At 39.6% G+C, this 13,632-nt stretch overlaps 1 protein-coding gene across 2 annotated transcripts in view; it reads left to right on the top strand.

The window, feature by feature from the left end:
• LOC138800820 (tropomodulin-3-like) overlaps nt 1-11,902 on the top strand; it is a 39,777-nt gene extending 27,875 nt beyond the window's left edge. For both annotated transcript variants that reach the window (XM_069982875.1, XM_069982884.1), the window contains exons 4-10: nt 299-421; nt 1,541-1,609; nt 2,480-2,610; nt 4,728-4,835; nt 6,016-6,159; nt 7,140-7,284; nt 10,284-11,902. In XM_069982875.1, the coding sequence (XP_069838976.1) occupies nt 299-421; nt 1,541-1,609; nt 2,480-2,610; nt 4,728-4,835; nt 6,016-6,159; nt 7,140-7,284; nt 10,284-10,318 (755 nt within the window). In that variant the 3' untranslated portion in view covers nt 10,319-11,902. The remainder of the gene's footprint in view (nt 1-298; nt 422-1,540; nt 1,610-2,479; nt 2,611-4,727; nt 4,836-6,015; nt 6,160-7,139; nt 7,285-10,283) is intronic.
• Nucleotides 11,903-13,632: the final 1,730 nt, after the last annotated feature.

Raw genomic sequence — 13,632 nt, 5'->3', positions numbered from 1 at the left:
GAATGGTATATAGTGTACACTGGTGGCTCAGTCACTGGGGTGAAAGTAACTGAGCATCTTAGAATCCGTGGCTTATTGGATATGTTTTCCGCACTAAAGGACTAATGGTATTCAAGTGTTTAACAAATGTGTTGTCTTGCTATGGTATTCACTCAAGCTAGTAACACTCTTTATGGTGATAGCGCCACCTTCTGATCACAGGTAATCTTGAACTCTTGCAGTGCTTCATTTGCTTCCTGCTACACTGTTCTGACGCTGACATTTTTTTTTTTGCTTTTGTTTTTCCTTTCTTTTATAGGGAAAGTATTTGTCCCCAAGCAAAAGCCCAAAGATTTACTTTCAGAGGAGAAGCTAACTCTTGATCCAGAACTGGAAGAGGCTTTGAGCAGTGCTACAGACATTGAGCTGAGTGACCTTGCTGGTTAGTATTTAAAGAGAAAATGTCATGTCTATAACAGCATGCACTCTGCTTGTGTCCTGCTATGGCTTAAAGGGAATCTATCAGCTGCCATTTACATACTAAACTGTTGACACTGTTAGATAGCCGGTTGTTTTTATTTCATATGCTTTTACTCTCTTGTAAAAAGTGTCAGAGACGTTCCCAACTCCCTGAAGCGCTGAGGGCTAAAACACCTCCTCTCCTATACCTGACCCTGCTTGAGGCTCTGCTTCCATCTGACTGTCAATCAAGCAGGAGAGGGAGCGAGGAGGCATTACAGCCCTCAGCACTTTAGGAGCTTGGGATCGCCTCTTTGAAGCTTTGCACTGGAGAGTAAAGGATGCTATGGAAGCACAGGCAGACAGAGCTAGGTAACACTGTAACTATCATATAGCAGTATCAGGAGTGTAGAACGTGAATTGAAGCTGACAGATTAATTTTAAATGTTTGTTCCAATATAAATAGGCAGTAACAGGTCTAATACTAAGCATTATCGAGGTTGTCCAGGAAAAATAATTAATGGCCTATCCACTGGATCCGTAATCTTTTCCTGGACGGCCATTTTAACTGTCCAGCCACATCTCTGGTATGATAACTCTTATCCTACAGAAGTAAGTTTTATTTTACCTGCAAAAACAAGTATAGATGACATGCCGTCCCAAGTTAGGGAAGAGAGTGAGTTCTGTGACAGATGCACACCGTCGTTTGTCTTTTATCAGGCTCAATGTAACTGAAAAGTTTAGAGTTTGTTTTTCTAATATATAGACAGTGACCTGCAAAACTGATGACACGTTCCCTTTAATCAGTTTGGGTGTTATTACTGTCTTTCCCCGAAAATAAAGCATAGTGGAGGATTTTCAGAATAGTTTAAAATAAGGCATCCCCCAAAAGTAAGACCCTTGCTGTAGTTTTGTCTGGTTATGCTGGTTTGTTACGACAACTGCTATATAGTATATAATCGGGGTTCATTTCACGGTCTTATTTTCAGGGAAACAGGGTAGGTATATAGTATTTTCATGTTTAGTTCAAAAATATAAGGATTTTACAGAGATTGCATGATGTCAGAAATTGCACAACTAACCATGTTCTTTTTGCCTTTAGCTATCCTTGGAATGCCCAGCATTTATCCAAACAGCACCAGTAATGGGTATGATAGCCAGGGATTTCCAAGTGAGTATTTATTTCTACTAATGTTATGGCATATGAAAATATTTTAACATTTTAAAGGCTATGGGAACATTTTCTCCATGAGTCCGTTGTGTAGTTGCGATATTAATGATCAAATCTCAGGTATTTAATGTACCATTAATGTTTCTCTTGCTCCATGTCGGTATTCCTTTCATATCGGATCACATAAAAATAGCTTTGAAGCATTTACTATGCCTCCAACAATGGTAAATTAGGTGGAAATTTCTGAATGACTTAAGACAGCACAGCTAGCCAAATGTGTCATATCATGCGTCTGTGTTTTTAAGCAGTTACGGGTATTCTCATTATCAAATGTTATCCCCAATCCACAGGATGGACGATACCTAGCAGATCATTTGGAGTCCATCTGGAGGGACCCCCACTGATTGCATTAATGGAAGACAAATTACCTCTGAATGAATAGAGCAGCAATGTGCATGAGCAGCCATTTATTCTCTGTGAGGCTTCATAATCTTGCCAAGCTTGACGCTTGCCAATGTTTTGAAGCCCCATAGAAAATAGGGACATTTCGTTTTTTCCAGTATAGTTTTCATAACCATGCAGGTGTTTTTGTCCTGGTGCTTTTTCATGTCACAGCATGTCCTGTAAACTTATCAATGTAGAAAGTGTGATACAGTACATCAACAGTTTCCCAGACCTGCATCTTCATATAAAAGATATGTATTGTTAATAATACTGGCATGAGTGCCCCTTTGGTCAATTTATTTGGAGGGGGTTGCACATGCTGAGGCCTATACGCATTTATAATGAATGCTAAATTAACATGCATGTTTGTTCCTTTGATTGTGTTTCCAGGTCCAATATTTATTCTGTTATTTATTTTTCCTGTAGACGTTATAAAGGCAGAACCAATCAGACCAGTGTTTGATGAACCACCAAACCCTACCAATGTGGAGGAGACTTTACAGAGAATAAAGAACAATGATCCTCGCTTGGTTGATGTTAACCTTAATAACATAAAGGTAATTTTGAAGGTTCTAAAATGTTATATATGTGTATCACTGTTCAGTATAAAGAGATTGCTCTGCTTGCCATATGTAAGCTTATCTCCATTTTAATGTTGGATAGTAATGCATTCATGCCAGAGAGTACAAGAAGTGGCTACTGGCTCCATGTGAATTGCTGCAGATTTGCAGCATTAGGACTTCAATTCAAGTACAACCAGGGAAATGTCAATGTTCAGTTTGCTATTAGTGTCTCCTTGTTTGCATTGGCTGTGTTTAAGACAATATGTTCTCTATTGAGTTGAGCAAGTAGTAAAATACTTGAGACATTTTTCAATGCTTGAATGCTCAACTCGAGAACATTTTACCTGGTGCCCGCTACTCAAGAGCAGAGAGTGCCTGGTTAGTATAGGGGATTTTAACTCTAGACCCCTTATTTTTATTTTTCTATATTTTGTTCCCTCAGGGGATGTTAAAACAAAATATACAAAAATGACGACAAAAATGAAACAGCTTTATGGAAAACAGTGGAGCAAAAAGCCAATGTGATTGTCTTCTTTGAGCAGCATTCATGTTAGCACCCTACACCATGTGTAAAAAGAGATGAATTAGACATAGGGGGAGATTAATCAAACATGGTGTAAAGTGAAACTGGCTCAGTTGCCCCTAGCAACCAATCAGATTCCACCTTTCCTTTTCCAAACAGTCTGTGAGGAATGAAAGGTGGAATCTGATTGGTTGCTAGGGGCAACTGAGCCAGTATCACTTTACACCATGTTTGATAAATCTCCCCCATAGAGTCCAGCACTGACTTCTAAACCCTGACTTCCAGGACCATAATGTGTTAAAGCAACATATTTAAAAGCAACCAGAATGATCATTGATTGATAGAAAAATGTCCACTAATCACACATTTAAACACAGTAAGGTCTCTTAGTCAGAGCGAGTATACAAACAAGTCACTGTATTTAAAGGCTTTGGACACCTTTTTATACTGTTCATTCCCTGTATGCAAAATGAAACCACTTTCTAAATAGACGTCACAAAAAATTTCCTACAATTTAAGTGAAACTCATAGAAAGATAAATCTGTCAGACCACCTGCTCTCTCTTTTAAGATAAGAGCATGGAAGGATAGGATTTTACTGACCAGCTCAATGTATGGATAGAAGAAGGGGAATCCTGGGAGGACAGCTCTCACAGGCTGTAGACAGAGAGAAGAGTACACAAGTGACAGTATGCAGGGGAGCATCATATAGGCTGTGTACTAGCATATAAAGATAGTAGAGCTCACTTAGCATACTGTAAAGACTTTAGAGTACAATAAGTTAAAAAAAATCAGAGGTGTTTGTCTTTCTGGATGCTCAAGAGAACAGAATAACAAATACTTACTGAGTATTTCTCTTAAATAGTACTCCTAACCATACATAATGTGGCAGATACATTATGAATTTATACTACATAAAACTGATATCAGTATAACAACATCAGGTCTGTTCTGTAATTTTAATGGTCACTGTTCTGTAATGATCTTACTGTACAATATACTCCGCATAAATCAGTAGTCTAATTGTAAAAATAAATGTTTAGATGACGGGGAGCATTTAATAGCAGTATATGTTGGTGGAGAACTAACTTGGCTGGAGCACAGGCTGCAGATCAGTCTTTGCACTCTAAAAGATACTAGACATGAGTGTTCATTGTTATTAGTAAACTAACTATTAGGGTATATAATACCTGTTCGTAGCAATCTTTTGTTTTATTTTTTCAAACATTTACATAAACAACTTTTTTTTTTTTTTACATTCTTTTTGTTTTACCCTTGTACCATTTGGTCTTTTATCTAGCAGATTGGTAAGGTATCTTTGGCTGTTTCTGTAATCACAATATCTCCATCGTATGTGCTTTAGGGATGTTGTAGAACATGGGTCTCCCAACCGCGGCCCTCTAGCTGTTGCAATGCTACATTTCCTATCATGCCTGGACAGCCAAATACAAAACTTTAGCTGTGCGGGCATGATGGGAAATGTGGTTTTGCAACAGCTGGAGGGCCACAGTTTTGAGACCCATGTTGAAGAGGAAGTCGCCGTGCTCATATCACCTGCCTTATTTTTTTTTTTCATTCATTTTCATTAGAATATTCCAATTCCCACCTTGAAAGAATATGCAAAGGCTTTAGAATCAAATACACATGTGAAAACATTCAGCATTGCAGCAACAAGAAGCAATGATCCAGTAGCGGCAGTAAGTATGAGATGAAAGGGGGGGGGGATTTATCAAGCAGCCTTAAGGTGGCCAATACACTTTTAATAACTGATGGCGATATGATAGTTCTGTCGAAGCCTCTGACTATGGCTTATCTCTCCCAAAACAAAGTAAAAAGTTGAGCTCCGATTGGTTGCTATGGTCTTACTGAAAGACTGCTTTGTAACAGCAGAGTAAGAAAACTTCCTTTACCAGGCCCATTTTTACCTCCCACCACTTTCTTATATGTTTATAAATCACATGGCAAATAGGTAAAGTAAAGAGGAGATAGACTTTCAGCATCGCTGCCAGATCAGTTAATACTGGCCAGAGAAGTCTGTAGAGAGGGATAGGGGTAAATAGAAGATGAGAGGAAAGTGCAGTAAAATGGATAGAACCACAGACAGAGACATTACTATCTTACTGTCTCACCAAATTGCTTGATTCATAGCTTAGACTGCTCTATAATGTCTTCTATTCTGCTGCTACTTGTGATGGTTTGCTAAAGGGAGGTAGGGAAGCAGGGTCACCTGCTATTTGTGAGCCCAGTCTTTAGAAAAGATCATTGCAGCTACTTTCCTTCCATTCTGGAACTTACGGGAAAAACATAATTAAGAGATGGAGCCCACAAAGGGACAGATGAAAAATGCCCTATACAAATAATGTAATAGCCAGAAACTCTGCGACCTCTCATGTACAAACAGCATAAAATGTCCTAAGAATTTACCTGGAATGACAGGTACACTTTAAAAAAAACAACTATCGTTGGTCCTCTTTGCATTCTCCTTGTGGGATGGCATAAAGGCCTAACTTTAGTTTAACATTTGCACTAAGGCCCATGAGTAGTGTTGAGCAGATCTGTCAAAATGTTCAGCAACGTTACCTGAATGCTCAGCGTTTGATTCCCTGCGGATGCTGCAATAGGGAGTCCTGGAAAATATGGATACAGCCATAGGCAGTATTAGTCACAGCAAGTCGTCTTATTGTGATTTGGCACTCCAATCAAGGAAAGGGTAAGTATGGGATATTTATCTATTTAGTAAAGATAAAGGAGTACAGGATTGTCAGCAGAAAAAGACCACCTGATCCATATAGTTAACCCTTATATAGAGTTATGATATTGATTTTCTTTCTTTAAACTGTACTTTTACTACATTTTTTTCTTTCTCCTTATGCTTAGGCGTTCGCTGACATGCTGAAAATAAACCGAACTCTAAGGAGTTTAAATATTGAGTCTAACTTTGTCACTGGTGCTGGTGTCCTGGCCTTGGTGGAGGCACTTAAAGAAAATGAAACTTTACAAGAAATCAAAATTGACAACCAGGTATAATTTATTTTAGTTGCAGCATGATGTTCATATTTATATTTTAGTCCTTTGTGCAAACAGACTGGGTTGTAGGATTATACTCAACAGGATGAATGCAGAGATGAGTAAAGCCAGATTTAACATATGTGACATCTGTTCACTAACGTGTCAGGGAGGGGAATTAATAAATTCTGAGACGGCTGGAGAATTTTGAAAGTTAACTTGGCTGTTGTGCTGATATAAAAGTCTTATCTTATTTTGATGTATTTTTATGATGGAGTTCGGTATTTCTCTTGAGTAGAATGGATACATAAGACAAAGCTCATTTTAAGAGTCAAAATTTCTCTTCTTGTGAAGTACCCATAGATAATGAACTACGGTACTCGCATATATGTGTCTGACTCATAGAATTAACACCTGCACAAGAACACAGGAGCTGTCTGCCGGGCTCTCAAGAGAAGACAGAAGTGGTATACAGGCACTTCTGCTGTCTGAATGTTTGTATGCACAGTGCTCACTGAGCATCGTGTATACAGGGTTGTCTTTCCTGGGGATAAGCTAGTAATTTCAAATGACCCCCTAAGGGCCCTATTCCATGGGACGATTATCGTTCAGATTATCGTTAAATCGTTCGAATCTAAGCGATAAACGTTCGGTTGAATAGCAGTTAACGATTAACGACCGAACGAGAAATCTTTGATCATTTAATAAGACCTGGACCTATTTTTTATTGTTGCTCGTTCGCATTAACGACGTTGTTTGCAGTAGTGACGACCGCAATAGCAACGACAAGACGACCGCAAGAATGATCATAAGTAACAATTATCGTTCTATGTAAATGGGTGAACGATTTCAGGTCTTTTGCAATAGCGATCGTTTATCATTAATGATCATGCAAACGATAATCGTCCCGTGGAATAGGGCTCTAACATTGATTAAGGGAGATTACCCTTGGTACAAACTGGTTAAAGATTTTTTTTAATCATTTTTCAAAACAGAGACAGCAACTAGGAACGGGAGTAGAGATGGAGATCGCACGACTGCTGGAGCTTAATACATCAATTCTCAAATTTGGATATCACTTCATGCAGCAAGGACCACGGACAAGGGCGGCCGCTGCTATTACTAAAAATAATGATCTTGGTAAGCCTGGAAGTAGTATGTATTTGTACTAAGAATCATATTGTCCATAAATACAAGAAGCAGCTGTTCTGTGGGCTAAGGGATAATATAGAAGCATTTAGTCTGTCCACTTATTTAATGAGACGTGGCAAGAAGCATCTCTTTAGTGTAGGTTTTAGTGGATTAGGAATCACTACAACAGACTTTGTAGATACTTAGGGAAAAAGAAAGAAAGAAACCAAGAAAATCCAAATTACCACATCATTCTGATTTCTCCAGTAATAATCTTTTATGAAAATAAAAACACAAACATATAATAAAAGCATTCAGAACAAATCTTTATCCATGCAGCGGTGCCGCCAGCTTGATGGGCAGTCATGGGAATATTGTCACTTTAAGGGTGCGGTCACACGTACAGGATCAGGAGCAGATTTGATGGTGCTGATTTGATGCTGTGTTCAGTTATTAGTTACATTTAGATATCTGCACCACCAAATCTGCTGCTGATCCTGTACGTCTGTGAGTTACAAAAAGCGCAGCCACTTTTCTATTGAAGTGTATAGAGAATCTGTTGGTTACCCAGACTCCAGGGGGGTTCCAGAGGTGGTCATGTAGATATACAATAAGTACCAAAAGTGGGAATGCCTTTTAGACTATAGATTACACAACATTTCTTAGGAACCTTATACAGTGGTCCCTCAAGTTATAATATTAATTGGCTGCAGGATGACTCTTTTTAAGTTGAAAATATTGTATTGTGAGTAGTCATGAGCAAACTTGTCGAACATTCGGGTTCATCTGAACCTGAATGTTCTGCATTTGACCCCCGGTGGCCATAGGCTGTAACCATGTTTTCATACCAGCTCTAAGGCTGCATCCAACTTCTCCAGCCACCGCTTATCACTAATCCTGAGACCACAATGCTATGGAAAACTTGTAATTTGGTCTGAAATCCTCAAATCGTCATTCCAAAATAAGAAAAAAAATTGAAGATTAGAGAAAAATGAAGTAACTATTATAGATAAAGCAAGTCCTTACATCACAACAGGGCCAGGACAAGGAGTTTTGGTGCCCTAGGCAGAGAAGGCAAATGGCCCCCAGTAGTATATAGACCCCGTGTGCTCCCCCAGTAGTATATAGAACCCCCGTGTGCTGCCCCCAGTTTTATATATATATATATATCCCCTGTGAGCTGCCCCCAGTTGTGTATATATATCTCCCGTGTGCTGCCCCCAGTTGTATAAATATCCCGTGTGCTGCCCCCAGTTGTATACATAGCTCCCATGTGCTGCCCCCAGTTGTGTGTGTATGTGTATATATATATATATATATATATATATATATATATATCTCTATCTATATCTCTATCTATATCTCTCTCTCTCTCTCTATATATATATATATATATATATATATATATATATATATATATATATATATATATATATATCCCGTGTGCTGCCCCCAGTTGTATATATGTCCCCTGTATGCTCCACCAGTTGTGTATAGACCCCCTGTATGCTGCACCAGTAGTATATAGACCCCCTGTGTGCTGCACCAATAGTATATAGACCCCCTGTGTTCTGCACCAGTAGTATATAGACCCCCTGTGTGCTGCCCCCAGTTGTATATATTTCCCCTGTGTGCTCCCCCTCCCATATAGCAGGCACTTGGAATCCTCTGAAACAAACAAAAAAAACACTTATACTCACCTGGGTCCGGCCGTCTCCTCTTTGCACCCTTGTGGCCGCAGGCAGTGTTTTGGCTGCGGTCACGAGGCCAATCTCTTCTTCTGGTGGCGGCACCCCAGTGACGTCACTAGAGAGCCTGCAGAGCAGCCTCTTGTGACCGCAGGCAAAATACTGCCTGCGGTCACAAGTGTAACTGACATGGAGGGAGACGATGGCTGTAGGGAGGCACTATTAGACAATCAGTAATACAGGGGTTTTATCAGTAAAATGACTATTTTTACTGGTTGGCTCATCTAGTCACCTACACGTGTTACAGGTCTGGACTGTCTGTAAACACAAAATATGATTACGTCCCATTGTCTGAATAGGGCTGTGCCAGTTTTGAGGGCTCAGGACTGCTGACCTTTTCCTTTTGACTATAGATCTTGGTGTATCCAGAACATACGCCTACATTCCTGTTGACCTCTTTTCTCTCCACTATGTTAATTTCTCAGCGAGGTGGTTACGGGTACTTATCACTTGACATCTATTGGCATCTCTTCAATCCTGACTGCAGGAATAGACAGGTTACATAGTGCTGGGATTATGCAGCATCCCTGGTTGTATCTACTCTGCATTGTCTTTTGCATGTTAAAAAGGCATCTCTGCATGTTGGTGTGGACAAGGGGCCTTTATACTTCTGGTAGAAGCTGACAATATATCATTGTTAGCAATGTAATACTGTAGAGATATGCTATTAATGTTGTGATGTGTGTTACTAATACAAATGACTTAAACACTGGAAGACATCTAAAACGTTACTAGCTTTACTGTAAAAGAGATCTGCTATACATAGTACTTAAGGGTCCCAACACACTTAAGGGTGGGTTCATGCATAACATATCTGCAGTGGATTTCACAGAAAAATCCGCTGCGGATACCTTCCTAGATACATCCTGCTCAGCCAATCAGTGGGCTGCCCCGCCGCAGCCGATTGGCTGAGCACGATGTCCAGATGTGCGGAACCCTCCAAAGCAAGCTGGAGCGCAGACCGGTAATGTATGTACCGGCCCACAGGGGGTTAAAGGGGCTGCCTTTTACATATTCGCAGCAGGATGACATTTGCGCTGAGAGTATGTAATCTCATTGAAAGTGACAGTGAAGGGACCCACCGGATTTAGCTATGAACTCGCAGCGTGAAATCGGCTGCGGATACATTGTGTGAATCCACCCTAAAGCAACATCTCTTCTCACTGAAATATGTGACGTGTAAGTGGATTGATGAGATTTAGTTATACTGCCCGAATTATTAAAGCTAAGCTAATCAAGATTCTTCTGTTTTTATTTCAGTTCGTAAGAAACGTGTGGAAGGAGACCATGAGTAAGCTTTTTACTCTGAGAACATTATTTAGAGGTTTCAACATCACTGGTGAATAAACATGAGCTTCATTCAGGTGTTATAGTCTCCGACTTCATCTGGCTGGGAAGAAGGGAAGATACTGGAAAACTACAAACCATTATCTAAACATTCTTTTCACTATCTTTTTGATACATGTTGCTTTTAATCTAAACCCTAGCAGACTGTAAACTGTTGCGAACCATATTGGAGATTGGAAGATTTTAGCCTGCTTCTTATGGGACCATATAAATTCTAGAACTGATTTCACAGGCACATTTCCAAGATGGCCACCCTGAAATGTCACGAAGATGCTGGATAGGAAGACTAAAACGTCTTAATATAGTTTAGAATACCGGCATTTACAAGGGAACGACTTCTGTTTATAGTTTTGATCAGAGGGAAGGAGGAATGCGCTGCATCATAGAATATATAGAATGCAATTATTGGGACATGTAGTTGCTTTAGATTAAATTGGTATAGTTACACATTGTATTTGTTTTCTGTATTTGTTTCCTAGGTTTTAGGAAACATGGTGCCCTCAGTCTTTTGCCAAGCAATGGATGTATGCCATATGGTCATCTAATACTTGTGGCCATGTTAGAGACTTGAGTGGTGCACAGAAACAGTACTACATAGTGGCTGGGTTTGGCTTTGGATTTCAGTGAAATCTAAATTGCTTGCATCCTACATTGATATGAAATGTTGAGATTCGTACATCTCAGTTTGACAATACCAAGCACTCCTACTCAGTATAGTTTTCTTCCTCCAGTTCGGTTTTCTTAGATGAGATGAATTCTTTAAGGATGTGTGTACATTGTCTGGGCTTCATCTTTTGCACTTCTGCTATGTCTTCAGGGAAACAATGTACCAAATATACCTTCTCAGGAAATTATAGACCTGGGAGTACTTAGTATATCTTAGTACTTATGTCTTAACATTATGTCTACAAATATCCCATGCTAGGGAACTATAGACCTGGGAATATATATGTCTTAACCTTCAGTGCTTCCAATTAGCCTATTATAGAAAGTTACAGCTACAGCCCTGAGAATATATATATGTCTCCTCCAAACTATCATACCAGGGAAATATAGACCTTATTTAGACCTAAGTGTATTAATATCCTATCTCTTTCCTGTCCCAGGGTACCATAGATGAGGGAATACATAGTATAAGACAACCACCATTGCCTCCAAATATCACAACTGTAGAAATCTTAACCTTTTTTACTTGTCTCCTACATGTAGACTACAAACTCTTCTCAGATTGAAAAACAAATCTTGAAAGAATTGATAGCCATAATAAATATAGCTTTTTTGCCATTTAGATGAACTTGCAGAACTCCATGTTTAAGGCATCATTTTATGTCCTTTGCCATCCCTGATTTAAATGCTGAACATATGTACATTGGCTGTATTGTTTATTTTCTTTTTTTTAGTGTACACATCATTGATTAAAGGGTGCCAAACACTGTATTCTGGCGGTATATATTTGTATGTAATATACATATTACTTGTTAAAGAGAGATCTTCGAATTTTCAGCATTTATAAATAAAGTTTGTTTTTCAAATTGTGTTGGTACTGATAATAAAATACGAAACAAACTTAACTTGTATGATATAGGTTAAAACACAGTACATATATACTAAAATGAAAGGTCTGACAGTCATTCCCTCTCTGTTCTTCAGTGTTCACAGCAGAACAGTGATAGGCGATGTCACACACTGCTTTCTGTTTGTTTGTTTTTGTTTTTTGGTGGTGGGAGAGTGATTTTGATGCATTTTTTAAGCCAGAAATGGATCAAACAGGAAGGAAAAGTAAGTAAATTGTATAAGCACGAAAGTACTCTCCAGCTCGCTTGATTACTTTTAAACCTTTATTGTATAATGTTTAAAAGGCCGACGCGTTTCGGGCTCTCTTGCCCTTATTCATGGCTCTCTGTCAGGAGGTCCCGAGACGACCCATTAATTAAGAAGTCGTCACCCAAAATATAAGGGGGGACTATTCCCTGTCCATGCCCTACAATGATAAAGGAGAAAGGTGAGCAGAGTGGCGTCAGTAGCCCCGCCACAAGAAAGTAAAAGGTAAAGTAAAGGTAAGTAAATTGTACCTGTCTTGTCCAAAAACTTTTGACATGTCATAGAGACATACAAAAAAACTTAAAGTGCAACAGCAACCCACAGGTGCAAGCTCTTACCGTATATATCCCCCTCGGCGTTGTACACGATAAAAACCTGCTCTGTGGATATTAAAAAGTGAGGATCTTGGCAAACTATTTGATCAAACAGTGTGCCATGTCACCAATGTTAAGGTTTCCTCAGAGACATGGTCCCTATTCTAGCATTTTCACACTAGCAATGGCCTCTCTTGGGCTGAATAAGCCTACAACTGGGCAGATAGGGGCCAACTTATGTCTTTTTATAGCATCCTTGGGACATGGGTGAAGTGCAAGCCAACAGGAGGTAGCCACACCCCCCACATACAACAGAAAAAAATGGCAGCGCCTCTATGCCTTTGTTCACACTGCCGGTGTAAGCACAGACAAAAAATCTGCCATATGCAGTGTGCAACCTGCAGTGTGAACAGAAGTTTTTCCCCTTTTTTATGTCATAAAGACATGTCAAAAGTTTTCTATTGGTCCAGGTCGGAGTGTTCAGACCCGTACCGATTAGGAGAACAATTAGAGGACCATGCTGCATTGTGGTCTGCTCCCCGCTGTGTCAATGAAAGATTCATTAGGAGCCTGACTCATCATCTGACTGAGCGGGGATAGGACTGTATTCAGCGGTTTCCCCTCCTGGCTCGTTTTCCCCAAGAGTACGAGTCTGAACTCTCAGACCTGGACCAATAGAAAACTTTTGATGTGTCTCTCTGACACGTCAAAAGTTTTTTTTTAATTGACAGGTAAACCACTTATCTCATTTTGAAACCTCTGCTGGTAAAAAAAAAAAAAAATCTGACTAAAATGTGCAACAGAAACTCCAGTAAAACTCCCAAACTCTTCCAGACTGTTGAATAAATAGGTTGTCCTGCATCTAACAGGAACCTGTCATCACTTTCACAGTGCCTGAACAACAAGCCAACAGGGCATTTTCTAACTTAACCAGACATGAATTCTGTTTCTAAACAGGACTGAGAAAAAAACTGCATTGTTGTGTCTTGTTGCATGCTATTTAAGCCCCTTAATGGCTGCCATTACGCCTTTTTACAGTTATATTACAGCAGACTCTTGCCTACAGTGCCATGTATGCTGTCTGAAAGCTGCTCCGCTTTGGGTGCCGGGGATAAGCTGAATCCGGT

Source organism: Dendropsophus ebraccatus, chromosome 1, assembly GCF_027789765.1.
Source record: "Dendropsophus ebraccatus isolate aDenEbr1 chromosome 1, aDenEbr1.pat, whole genome shotgun sequence".
NCBI classification, from domain to species: Eukaryota; Metazoa; Chordata; class Amphibia; order Anura; family Hylidae; genus Dendropsophus; species Dendropsophus ebraccatus.
This window is presented reverse-complemented; position numbering and strand designations above follow the sequence as displayed.